Source organism: Macrobrachium rosenbergii, chromosome 13 (assembly GCF_040412425.1).
Source record: "Macrobrachium rosenbergii isolate ZJJX-2024 chromosome 13, ASM4041242v1, whole genome shotgun sequence".
NCBI classification, from domain to species: Eukaryota; Metazoa; Arthropoda; class Malacostraca; order Decapoda; family Palaemonidae; genus Macrobrachium; species Macrobrachium rosenbergii.
The window spans coordinates 39,753,913-39,767,959 of NC_089753.1; the positions used below are offsets into that span (position 1 = coordinate 39,753,913).

A 14,047-nucleotide genomic window follows, 5' to 3' on the forward strand; every position below is an offset into this window, starting at 1 on the left:
GCCCATGGGGAGATGATAAAACGACAGTTCTAGTGAACGGAAAAATGAGATTCCCATAACAAACGATCTTGTAAAGCAGTACGCAAAATGACGAATGAGGTGGCTAAGATACACTTCCTTTGTGTCGCGCTCGAAACACTGTGTGAGATATGCATACATAAATGTTCGTAAACCTTGTCCGGGCTTCCAAACACGGGAATTTACTGAGAGACAGACTGGAGTCGATGTTTCCTGGGCTGCTGGGAACAAATGTGGGAATAAACGATGCCTCGGCGATAATTATGTTTTGGACTGTGATGAAAACGTTTCGAAGACAAGCGAACCTTTCGTACGACAAGTTTGCAGACATGTTTTTACCACGTAACTGTAATAGCAACCATGCCCTCTTAACTTCTCGAATTCTTCACACTTCTTGGTTAGCTTGTTACTATGAAGCCTTTGATCCAAATAAACTAAATATGAAGTCATTCTGATGCCCGGTAGCGAGAATAGAACCCGCATCCTGAGTGGTCAGAACGAGGTCGCGTTGCCGACTGACCACGACATATTCCTATTATTGTTTACGAAAATGTTGTAGGGGAAGAGTGTACGGTGCCTAAATCTAAGCAAGAACTTTGTAAGTATAAGTTAAGTATACCTTAGCTTAACCAGACCACTGAGCTGATTAACAGCTCTCCTAGAGAGGGCTGGCCCGAAGGATTAGACTTATTTTACGTGGCTAAGAACCAATTGGTTACCTAGCAACGGGACCTACAGCTTATTGTGGAATCCGAACCACATTATACCGAGAACTGAATTTCTAACACCAGCAATAAATTCCTCTAATTCTTCACTGACCGGCCGGAGAATCGAACGCGAGAACTTTGTAAGGAGAAGTAAGTTTCACTAGAGGAAGGTCAGAAAAGAAATGTTAATAACTACAAAAATCTACTGTATTCTACAGTCCTAGGACAACAGAGCGAACATTTGGAGGAGTTCTCCAAACACAGAACCAAGGCCGAGAAAGAAATCGAGAACTCCTACTTCAAAAAACTGCCAATTATGTAAGGAGGCTGAGGGAATTACACAAGAGGTGCCGCGTGGCACAGAGGTCATGACGTAATAGATTTCCCGATCAGGTTACGTAAGATTATTTCCCGGCGAGGAAAACTTTCCCAAGAAGGGGGCGAGACGAACAATAATTGTTCCTACGTGTGAATCAAAGAGCGGTAAGGGGAATTAAGAACCTATTTTGGTACACCTTTCCTCGGCATACCAGAGAAGCTATATGCTGGAGTTTTGATTAGGGCAGCATAAGGATAACAGAAACCTTAATGGGGTAGAAGTAGTACGGGTTTTGTGGATTGCTGATCAACTGTTTGTTACGAAAGAGTTGTGGGAAAAGATTGAGATCTGGAGCTGATGAAACGAATTATTAAAACTCATGAAAGGGGGGATATGACGTAATTTGGTTGCCTGGAGAGAATAACGGACTTAGTTTGAACAGAAATAAAATATGACATTTTTCATTTTCACGAATGTGAAGCCACAATTATCGTTTGATATACATTTCACTATACCTATTGAGTAAGTTCTCCTCACGGTATAGTGAATTAAATATTAAACGATATTTGTGACTTAATATTCGTGAATACATACACACACACACACACATATATATATATATATATATATATATATATATATATATATATATATATATATATATATATATATATATATATATATATATATATATATATATATATATATATATATATATATGTGTGTGTGTGTGTGTAATATATATATATATATATATATATATATATATATATATATATATATATATATATATATATATATATGTGTGTGTGTGTGTGTGTGTGTGTATACATATAATTATTTAACTTTTGCAACTCCAAAATATCTATATGAATATGTAACGAAATGTAAAGTTGCCAAAATGAGAATTATTTTCGCAAGAAAACCTAATAGTGTAGATTCTAGGAAGTGTTTTTGCCACAGAATTATTACAACAATCATGTAACGAGCAATCCCCAGATTCACTATCAATATTAATAAACAGGGAAGCCGACTGGTAGTAAGGCAGTCTAATAATGTTTTATGGCCCAAGAGACAAACAGCTTCAGGTAAGGTACAACAATTACGCAACTTCCAGTACGATAATTCCCACCTCTCCAGGCATCCCGTAGTCTGTACGATAATCGTCCTCCTCCTCCGCTTCCTCTGGGGCATAGTCGCTGGAATCGCCTGGCAACCCGTCTGCCCTGGAAGTTGGTCTTCCACTGCAATACAAAAGACTGATTCAGTACATTTCAGTAAAGTATAATATAAACACAATGATTTATTATTACTGGAGCAAAGAGCTCGTTCCACTGTTGGAATAGAATGGAATTTAAAACTTAGGCCAAAGGCTAAGAGCTGGGGCCTATGAGGTCATTCAGCGCTGAAAGGAAAATGGGCAGTAAAGAAGGTTTTCAAAATGTTAAAGGAGGAAAAACCTCCCTGTTGCACAATAAAACAACTATTAGGAGAGGGTGGAAAGTAGGTTGGAAGAATGAGAATATGAACGGAGGTGCAGCTAAGGGATACTGGAATGGAATTGGATATAGAATTTTGGCCAAAGGCCGCGCACTGGGACCTATGAGGTCATTCAGCGCCGAAACGGAAATTGACAGTAAAAGGTTTGAAAGTTGTAACAGGAGGAAAACCTCGCAGTTGCACTATGAAACAACTATTAGTAGAGGGTGGAAAGTAGGTTGGAAGAATGAGAATATGAATGGAAGTACAGTTAAAGGAATGAAAGGGGTTGAAGCTTGGGGCCGAAGGACGCTGCATAGAACCTAAAGTAATGCCTACCGTGTGCCGCATGAAGTGCATTGACGGCATTATCACCGTAAGGGGGTTTGTTGTTTCTGATTTTATCACAATTTTGGCACAAGCCATTGTGGTTTCATTATTATAATTACGTTAATATCATTATTAAAAAGTACTCATAGTAGCATGAGTCTTAAAATGGAGAAGCAAATCCACAGTTATGTATATGTACATATATTTAAAGATAAATCAGTATAGATAGCTTTCGGGAACTTGTTCGGTTCCCCTTTTCAATCTGATTGAAAAGGGGAACTTGTTTGGTTCCCCTTTTCAATCAGATTGAAAAGGGGAACTTGTTCATTCCCCTTTTCAATCAGATTGAAAAGGGAACTTGTTCAATTCCCCTTTTCAATCAGATTGAAAAGGGAACTTGTTCATTCCCCTTTTCAATCAGATTGAAAAGGGGAACTTGTTCGGTTCCCCTTTTCAATCTGATTGAAAAGGGGAACCGAACAAGTTCCCGAAAGCTGTCTACAGTATATTCATTTATCTTTAAATATATGTACATATACATAACTGGATTTGCTTCCCCAATATCGTTATTAATTATTATTATAACAAATCCTGGACAAAATGATTTCCTGTAGACGTTGGAAGAAATCGAAGCCATCCTTGTCTGACGAATGTTGTGGGACGCTTCTTCTGCATTTCAACTAATTGCTTAGCGATCAAGCTGCCTAATTATATCAAGCTACTTCTTCCTTCGTTCGCTTAATCAGGCACAAGACGGAAAGTCATTTCAGCATCGTAAAGTAGAGCTGTCAGTGCACCTCATGCGGTGCACTGTAGGCGTTACTTAAGGTTCTTTGTAGCGTCCCTTCGGCCCCCTAGCTGCAACCCCTTTCACTCTCTTTACTGTACCTCCGTTCATATTCTCTTTCTTCCATTTTACTTTCCACCCTCTCCTAACAATTGATTCAGAGTGCAACTGATAGGTTTTCCTCCTGTTACAATTTTCAAACCTTTTACTAAGTATACCTTAGTTTAACCAGACCACTGAGCTGATTAACAGCTCTCCTAGGGCTGGCCCGAATGATTAGACTTACTTATTTTACGTGGCTAAGAACCAACTGTATACTTAGCAACGGAACCTACAGCTTATTGTGGAATCCGAACCACGTTATACCGAGAAATGAATTTCTATTACCAGAAATAAATTCCTCTAATTCTTCACTGGCCGGCCGGAGACTCGAACTCGGGCCTAGCAGAGTGCTAGCCGAGAACTCTACCGACTCGTCCAACGAGGAACTCAAACCTTTTACTGTCAATTTCTTTTTCAGCGCTGAATGACCTCATAGGTCCCAGCGTTTGACCTCGGGCCAAAATTCTTATATCCCATTCCATTCCAGTATCGTAAAGACTGACAGAAAAAGAAAGGACGAAATATCTTGGTCTCGTCGGTCTGGAAATCTCGACAAAGTTTATGGCTCATACAAAACCCTGGTTCAGTTATAAGAGCGGGACAATGACTGGTAATAGGGACTGGTTGACCTACTTCACGTCTAGACGAGAGAAAGTCCCCCCTCTCTTCAACTTCCCCTTTTTAGTATTGTGAGTTTTCCTAAGACCATTTTACCGAATGATGAATTTCATAATTATCGTTTGATATACATCTCACTATACCTACTGGTAAAGTTATTCTCACGGTAAAGTGAATTGAATATTAAACGATATGATATTCGTGAATATATATACTCGTATATATATATATATATATATATATATATACGAGTATATATATGTGTGTGTGTGTATATATATATATATATATATATATATATATATAACTACAGAATTGAATTGAATATAGAATTTAGGCCAAAGAACAAAACTGGGACCTATGAGGTCATTCAGCGCCGAAACAGAAATTGACAGCTAAAGGTTTGAAAGGTGTAACAGGAGGAAAACCTCGCAGTTGCACTATGAATCAATTGTTAGGAGAGGGTGGAAAGGATGATGGAGGAAAGAGAATATGAAAGGAGGTACAGTAAAGGGAACGAAAGAGGTTGCAGCTAGGTGCCGAAGGCACGCTGCAAAGAACCTCAAGTAAATGCCTACAGCGCACCGCATGAGGTGCACTGACGGCAGTACCCTCCCCGCTACGGGGCTCAGGAGGCATAGAGTTATGCAGAATAGCTTGTGCTTCCAGCGAGGTTAAAACGGAATGCAATTTCGTAAAGCTAAACGGAATGCATTTCGTAAAGCTAAACGGGATGCAATTTCGTAAAGTTAAACGGAATGCAATTTCGTAAAGCTAAACGGAATGCAATTTCGTAAAGCTAAACGGAATGCAATTTCATAGAGCTAAACGGAATGCAATTCCGTAAAGCTAAACGGAATGCAATTCCGTAAAGCTAAACGGAATGCAATTTCGTAAAGCTAAACGGAATGCAATTTCGTAAAGCTAAACGGAATGCATTCCGTAAAGCTAAACGGAATGCAATTCCGTAAAGCTAAACGGAATGCAATTTCGTAAAGCTAAACGGAATGCAATTTCGTAAAGCTAAACGGAATGCAATTTCGTAAAGCTAAACGGAATGCAATTTCGTAAAGCTAAACGGAATGCATTCCGTAAAGCTAAACGGAATGCAATTTCGTAAAGCAAAACGGAATGCAATTTCGTAAAGCTAAACGGAATGCAATTTCGTCAAGCTAAACGAAATGCAATTTCGTAAAGGTAAACGGAATGCAATTTCGTAAAGCTAAACGGAATGCAATTTCGTAAAGTTAAACGGAATGCAATTTCGTAAAGCTAAACGGAATGCATTCCGTAAAGCTAAACGGAATGCATTTTCGCAAAGCTAAACGGAATGCATTTCGTAAAGCTAAACGGAATCCAATTTCGTAAAGCTAAACGGAATCCAATTTCGTAAAGCTAAACGGAATCCAATTTCGTAAAGCTACACGGAATGCATTCCGTAAAGCTAAACGGAATGCAATTTCGTAAAGCTAAACGGAATGCAATTTCGTAAAGTTAAACGGAATGCAATTTCGTAAAGCTAAACGGAATGCATTCCGTAAAGCTAAACGGAATGCAATTTCGTAAAGCTAAACGGAATGCAATTTCGTAAAGTTAAACGGAATGCAATTTCGTAAAGCTAAACGGAATGCAATTTCGTAAAGTTAAACGGAATGCAATTTCATAAAGCTAAACGGAATGTAATTTCGTCAAGCTAAACGGAATGCAATTTCGTAAAGCTAAACGGAATGCATTTTCGCAAAGCTAAACGGGATGCATATCGTAAAGCTAAACGGAATGCAATTTCGTAAAGCTAAACGGAATGCATTTTCACAAAGCTAAACGGAATGCAATTTCGTCAAGCTAAACGGAATGCAATTTCGTAAAGCTAAACGGAATCCATTTTCGTAAAGCTGAATAGAAATGGGAATAATTATGGCAACTGACGGACTCGGCAGCAACGGCAATATGCATCACAGCGAGAATGAAAAACATCAGTTATTCTACATTACCAAAATGCATTGCGTCGATCAATGAAAAACGCAGGAAAAGAACCTTAACCACGCTATTACCGCAATTAAATAAACGAGTAAGTCGTGTATAATAAAAAATTGAAAAAAACTGCTGTAATTGGATCTAGGAATTGAGATAAGAATGCGGCTGTATTTTTCTTGTTAACATAACCAACAAAAGACGGTAATTAATGTTCGAAGCGCATTCACAGAAAACATTTCCATTGGATATTTAATGTATTCAGAAGGACCGCGGTTAATTGTAACGCAAAAAAAAAAATAAATAAATAAATAAACAAATAAAATAAGTAAAAACTTCGGCGCATTCGAGTTTTCCGTACAGCCGCTACGGCGTATAATCTTTCGGTGGTCTCGGTATAATGCTGTATGAGCCCATGAAACTTTAAGCACCGCCCGGTGGTGGCCTATCCTATATCGTTGCCAGAAGCACGATCATGGCTAACTTTAACCTTAAATGAAATAAAAACTATAGAGGCTAGAGGGCTGCAATTTGGTATGTTTGATGATTGGAGGGTGGATGATCAACATACCAATTTGCAGCCCTCTAGCCTTCGTAGTTTTAAGATCTGAGAGCGGACAGAAATAAGTGCGGGCAGAATAAAGTGCAGACGGACAGACAAAGCCGGCGCAACAGTTTTCTTTTCCAGATAAACTAAAAAACATTAATGATGACTTTATTTTAAATCTCGGGATAAAATGCTGAGAGCTTAAATGTCAAGTTTTTCCTCTCGCTCTAAAAATACTGAGGTAAATGTGAGCTGGGTCATTTTATCGCTTCTTTTAAAATTATCAAGATAAATATTCTCTCAACCAATGTTTTGCCTCCAATTAAGCCTGAAACATTTTGAATAAAGCAAACACGTGCGAAACTTGAATAAAAATTTTCCCTCATCATTTTCTCTCTTTTTTTTTTTTTTTTTATGCATTTCCTGCTATCATCAGTATTTTCTTTCAAATGAATACCACATTCTTTGAAACTTGAATTTCAAGTCAATGACCCATGTAAGCTTGTGCCGTATAAATAGGGCCTATCTTCTGAATAATAATAATAATAATAATAATAATAATAATAATAATAATAATAATAATAATAATAATAATAATAATAATAAGAGACAAGCAGTCGACCAAAGTTTCACCTCCTATCATACATAAAGGTATAGGCAGTAAAGGAATTAAAACGAGCATTGCACTTAACATAACTATAAATTTAGGTCAAATATCTTTCCTTATGCAGCGCTTTATAAATATTGAGTTTGGAGTAAGGATTATGTTCTGTATAAATAACTAGAATAATGTTTGTCAATTAAAATGTGAAAGGTTTCAAAACTTGTTAACCAGAACCAAAATAGGAAAAAAATCACTACAAGTTCTGTCACAGAACTGTGTTATAAAAGTCGTTTATGCACAAAAATTCGTGTACATATATATATATATATATATATATATATATATATATATATATATATATATATATATATATATATATATATATATATATATATATATATATATATATATATATATATATATATATATATATGTGTGTGTGTGTGTGTGTGTGTGTGTGTGTATAAATATATATATATATATATATATATATATATATATATATATATATATATATATATATATATATATATATATTACATATACTAAACAAGTAAAAATGCACCGAAGTTTCTTCGGCGAAATCGAGTTTTGCTGTGTGAAACTCTCAGCCGCGGCCCATGAAACTTTCACCCACAGCCAGGAGGTGGCCTGTGTTGTTGGCACCCATAGGGGTGACAAACGCACAATCATGGCTAACTTTAACCTTAAATGAAATAAAAACTATAGAGGCTAGAGGGCTGCAATTTGGTATGTTTGATGATTGGAGGGTGGATGATCAACATACCAATTTGCAGCCCTCTAGCCTTCGTAGTTTTAAGATCTGAGAGCGGACAGAAATAAGTGCGGGCAGAATAAAGTGCAGACGGACAGACAAAGCCGGCGCAACAGTTTTCTTTTCCAGATAAACTAAAAAACATTAATGATGACTTTATTTTAAATCTCGGGATAAAATGCTGAGAGCTTAAATGTCAAGTTTTTCCTCTCGCTCTAAAAATACTGAGGTAAATGTGAGCTGGGTCATTTTATCGCTTCTTTTAAAATTATCAAGATAAATATTCTCTCAACCAATGTTTTGCCTCCAATTAAGCCTGAAACATTTTGAATAAAGCAAACACGTGCGAAACTTGAATAAAAATTTTCCCTCATCATTTCTCTCTTTTTTTTTTTTTTTTTTTATGCATTTCCTGCTATCATCAGTATTTTCTTTCAAATGAATACCACATTCTTTGGAAACTTGAATTTCAAGTCAATGACCCATGTAAGCTTGTGCCGTATAAATAGGGCCTATCTTCTGAATAATAATAATAATAATAATAATAATAATAATAATAATAATAATAATAATAATAATAATAATAATAATAATAATAAGAGACAAGCAGTCGACCAAAGTTTCACCTCCTATCATACATAAAGGTATAGGCAGTAAAGGAATTAAAACGAGCATTGCACTTAACATAACTATAAATTTAGGTCAAATATCTTTCCTTATGCAGCGCTTTATAAATATTGAGTTTGGAGTAAGGATTATGTTCTGTATAAATAACTAGAATAATGTTTGTCAATTAAAATGTGAAAGGTTTCAAAACTTGTTAACCAGAACCAAAATAGGAAAAAATCACTACAAGTTCTGTCACAGAACTGTGTTATAAAAGTCGTTTATGCACAAAAATTGTGTACATATATATATATATATATATATATATATATATATATATATATATATATATATATATATATATATATATATATATATATATATATATATATATATATATATATATATATATATATATATATATGTGTGTGTGTGTGTGTGTGTGTGTGTGTGTGTATAAATATATATATATATATATATATATATATATATATATATATATATATATATATATATATATTACATATACTAAACAAGTAAAAATGCACCGAAGTTTCTTCATGAAATCGAGTTTTGCTGTGTGAAACTCTCAGCCATGGCCCATGAAACTTTCACCCACAGCCAGGAGGTGGCCTGTGTTGTTGGCACCCATAGGGGTGACAAACGCACAATCATGGCTAAATTTAACCTTAAATAAAATAAAAACTACTGAAGCTAGAGGGCTGCAATTTGGTATGTTTGATGATTGGAGGGTGGATGATCAATATACCAATTTGCAGCCCTCTAGCCTCAGTAGTTTTTAAGATCTGAGGGCGGACAGAAAAAGTGCTGACAGACAGAATAGTTTTCTTTTACAGAAAACTAAAAAATGGATTAATAATGCTGTAGTCTATAAGAATCGTAAAATCTTATAATTATATTAAACATCCACAAATTTTAGTAAAACAATTTAGAGTTAGATAACCACAAATAAATAATTATCGTTATATTCATGATGAACAGCAAAAATTTACCAAAAACGTCCAAAATTCAGGTTATTAAGGATAAGGATTTATAAAAACGATCTCATTTTTGCTAAAATAGTATAAATCCTAATGTACTAAGGAAGCCAAAATTGTATCTACCAAGCTGATAGCAAATATAAACTTAATCAGCCAGTAACAACATCGTTATACCCCGTAACAACTACTCTAATAATAATAATAATAATAATAATAATAATAATAATAATAATAATAATAATAATAATAATATTAATAGGACAAAAAATGCCTTGACAATGATGTGGCACCCGATCTAGAAACCCAATGAATGCAACACATCACTAAAAACACACATAGCCTAAAATACCATATATGTATATATATATATATATATATATATATATATATATATATATATATATATATATATATACATATATATATATATATATATATATATATATATATATATATATATATATATATTTATTTTAACGATGGTGGTTATTATAACTATGGCGTTTGTATTCTATTAAATTTTATAACTAAATTCTTTTCAATTTCATTTTTTTCAGATAAACCATAATGGCAAATGATTTAATATAACTGTACATGTAACCTCAAAATGAATGAGTAATGGCACCAACGTTTCGATTCCATGTTAATGGATTCTTGATTACTTCAAAACAAGGGAACTAATGAATCGTTCACCAGCATCATATTCAGGAGTTAATTCTTTGGCAAATTACTTTACATCACTGGTAATTTACTATGTGTGTTTGATATTATTTTTTGTTTAATCAATGCATGGTGATTTGCTTTCGCTGTGTGCTACATAACTGCGGTCGTGCACCTCAAGCGGTGCACTGTAGGCATTACTCAAGGTTCTTTGCAGCGTCCTTTCGGCCCCTAGCCGCAACCCCTTCCGTTCCTTTTACTGTACCTCCTTTCATATTCTCTTTCTTCCATCTTACTTTCCTTAACCCTCTCCAGACAACTGATTCATAGTGCAATCGCGAGGTTTTCCTCCTGTTACACCTTTCAAACTTTTACTGCAAAATTCCGTTTCAAAGCTGAATGACCTCATAGGCCCCGGTGCTTGGCCTTTGGCCTAAATTCTATATGCAGTTCAGTTCAGTTACATAACTGCAGTCAAATAAATTGATATTTTTGTAGATGTTTGTGCAATGTTAATTACATGAAATATCTCACTGCATATTGAGCGTCCCTCTCTCATAACAACAAGTATACTAAGATTCTGGGAACATAGAGGGTGAAAGATCTTAATTAATGAAGAGAAGAAATAAATAAAGTAAAGATTCAATAAATAAACATATAACTGAAAATCGAATAGTCATACTGAATGACTCTTTATGCTCCTAACCTCCAAGTAAGGGTCTAAAATAAACTAATGTAGAGCCTGGCGGTGTTTCCCTTTACTGCTTGACTCTGGGATTCTTCACCTGCTCACGTTTTCCTGGCTCTTATAACTTCTTTTTTTCTTCCCTCGTCTCATAGCCTTAGTATTAACGAAAGGTAAAGCCTTCATTTGGGAGATGATTTGTGAAATGAACAAGGTAACTTTCTCATAAGAAATGAATGATATTCGGTGAAAGGATGGATAAATACCTTATACTGATGGGCAAGCTGCATAGGTAAACAAGTAAAAAATGAGCCGTAGAGTCTTCGCCGCAATCGAGTTTTCTGTGCAGTGTATAATGCTGTATGAAACTTTCAAACTTTCAGCCATGGCCCCGTGGTGGCCTGTGTTGCTGGCACCTATGTCGGTGCCAGATGCACGATCATGGCTAACTTTAACCTTAAATAAAGTAAAAACTACTGAGGCTAGAGGGCTGCAGTTTGGTATGTTTGATGATTGGAGGGTGGATGATCAACATACCAATTTGCAGCCCTCTAGCCACAGTAGTTTTTAAGATCTGAGGGCGGACAGAAAGAGCGCGGACAGAATCGAGAGCGGACGGACAGACAAAGCCGGCACAATAGTTTTCTTTTACAGAAAACTAAAAGGAAAATCAGTAAAAAATATGGAAAAAAGCACATAAGACCCTTTAATCCCAATTTGCAGATACAACGATACTTCAGAGAGAGAGAGAGAGAGAGAGAGAGAGAGAGAGAGAGAGAGAGAGAGAGAATGAGGGAGTGGGTAAGGCCAAAATCGAACTGACGGGGCGTTCTTTCTGACTTGGAATTTAATTCTGGTTTTTGTTTTTGAAAAATTTCTGTTGCATGTCTTGCAGTTTGTATTTTTTTTTTTTTTGCAAAATTTATAAATACAGAAGAAACAAGAAATTCAGTAATAAAGAAAAACGAAAAAAGGAAAACGCCCTCACGCCTTTCAGCTGTCCGGTAAAAGGCTTAATTAAACACCGTAAAAGGCATGATATAATTAGCCCGCATGGCATTAGTTCTATCACTAATTAGACTTCCCGTCTCAATCAACACTGAGATATATATATATATATATATATATATATATATATATATATATATATATATATATATATATATATATATATATATATATATATATATATATATATTATATTCTGGATAATATTGAATTTCATATGCAAGGAGTTTTATGAAAATATATTTTATGCAAACAATTAGTTTGTCGAAATAGTTATGGAAAGTTGGTTCTGGGCAACTGACGATCTGACAATACCTAATTTAAAATGTAAATAAATAATATATGGAACGTGTATTTTAAAAAACGAAAATAATTTATGTGGCATTTGTCCCCCACACCCATCACAAAAATTTATTCAAATCTGAATCTTTCTCAATTTTATTCTTGTGGTTTTCTGATGAGCGCGGAATATTTTATAAACATATGACCTACGTTTTGCTAAAATGTCCATATGAGAGAGTTGAGGTAAGTCTCTCTCTCTCTCTCTCTCTCTCTCTCTCTCTCTCTCTCTCTCTCTCTCTCAATTAAATTTTATAGTTACCCCCCAAAAATCATATCATTTTCTTAACCTTACACGTCACCAGTATCCCATTTTTTATGGAGATCTTTAGGATATACTCTCTCTCTCTCTCTCTCTCTCTCTCTCTCTCTCTCTCTCTCTCTCTCTCTTAAATCTTATAGTCCCCCTAAAAGGGGAAGCATTTTCTGAGGTTAACACTTCACCAGTATCCCATTTTCTATGGAGATCTTTAGGATATACTATAGTATGTTATACAACACTTGCTATACTCTCTCTCTCTCTCTCTCTCTCTCTCTCTCTCTCTCTCATGTATTTACTCACCGAATAGCTCTGATAGCCTGTCTGAGTTTCCCATGATGCTTTTTACTCTGTTTGTCCTGCGTTCGCAGCTGATCTTCTATGTTGAGAACCATCGTCTTCAGAACGTTGAACTGATCCGCTATCTGTTTCTCCAAGGTAACGAAGCGGTCGTTTAGTTCACCTGTAAGTAAATCAAGATTTCACTAAGTTGGCAACCGTTACCTTAGATAAGTTCAGCATCGGTGAGAGCTGCCGTAACAACTAGGCCTAACAAGCATGTTTGCGTTTTCTACATTCGTGGGTATGTTTGCATGGATCTGCACCATGCGTACACAATGGTAAACAACACTCCCCCACAAGGAAATGGAGTTGGGGATTATTTAATAGTTTGTGGTTGCATATTTTGGATCTTTCCTTGGAGCTAATAATCTGATATCTACCGAGCTATTTGCAACCTACCAAAAATTAGGATGCTATCTACCAAACAACCCAATTAAGGCCTATGGCACCTACTTCCTCAAACTATATACAAAACTATTTGATCCCCCAGGGGCTAGTACTAAACACGACGAAACAGTGACTCACCCACACTGTTCCGCCGTGTTTAGTACTAGCTCCTGAGGGGTCAAATGTAGAAAATGGATGGCAGATATCATACTACTGTAGTACCCTTTCGTACATAGTGACCCCCATGGGTTTTCTGGGGTCGTTATCTAGGACTAATATTTCTTGGGGGTCATTATCTTTATGATGTTTACAGTCTTTTGTTTAGGCTTTTACGGTCATCCCCAACGGGCTCGTACTAAACACGCCGCAAAGGTGGATACATACCGGGTTAAAAACCCTTGGGGGTCACTATCTTGGAAAGATCCCGTAAGTTGATGGAGGACAACACTGAGTAATTATTACAAAGTAATAGGCAAATTTTGAGTACGTAGGCCTATTACTCA

The 14,047-nt window shown here is 35.7% G+C and overlaps 1 protein-coding gene across 3 annotated transcripts in view; it reads right to left on the bottom strand.

Annotated features, from left to right (window-relative positions):
- The window catches only part of LOC136845221 (TNF receptor-associated factor 3), a 126,521-nt gene that overhangs the window by 12,701 nt on the left and 99,773 nt on the right, over positions 1-14,047 (bottom strand). For all 3 annotated transcript variants that reach the window (XM_067115295.1, XM_067115294.1, XM_067115293.1), the window contains 2 exons: positions 13,119-13,278; positions 2,177-2,288 (listed from right to left, as the gene is read on the bottom strand). In XM_067115295.1, coding sequence (XP_066971396.1) covers positions 2,177-2,288; positions 13,119-13,278 — 272 coding nt within the window. The remainder of the gene's footprint in view (positions 1-2,176; positions 2,289-13,118; positions 13,279-14,047) is intronic.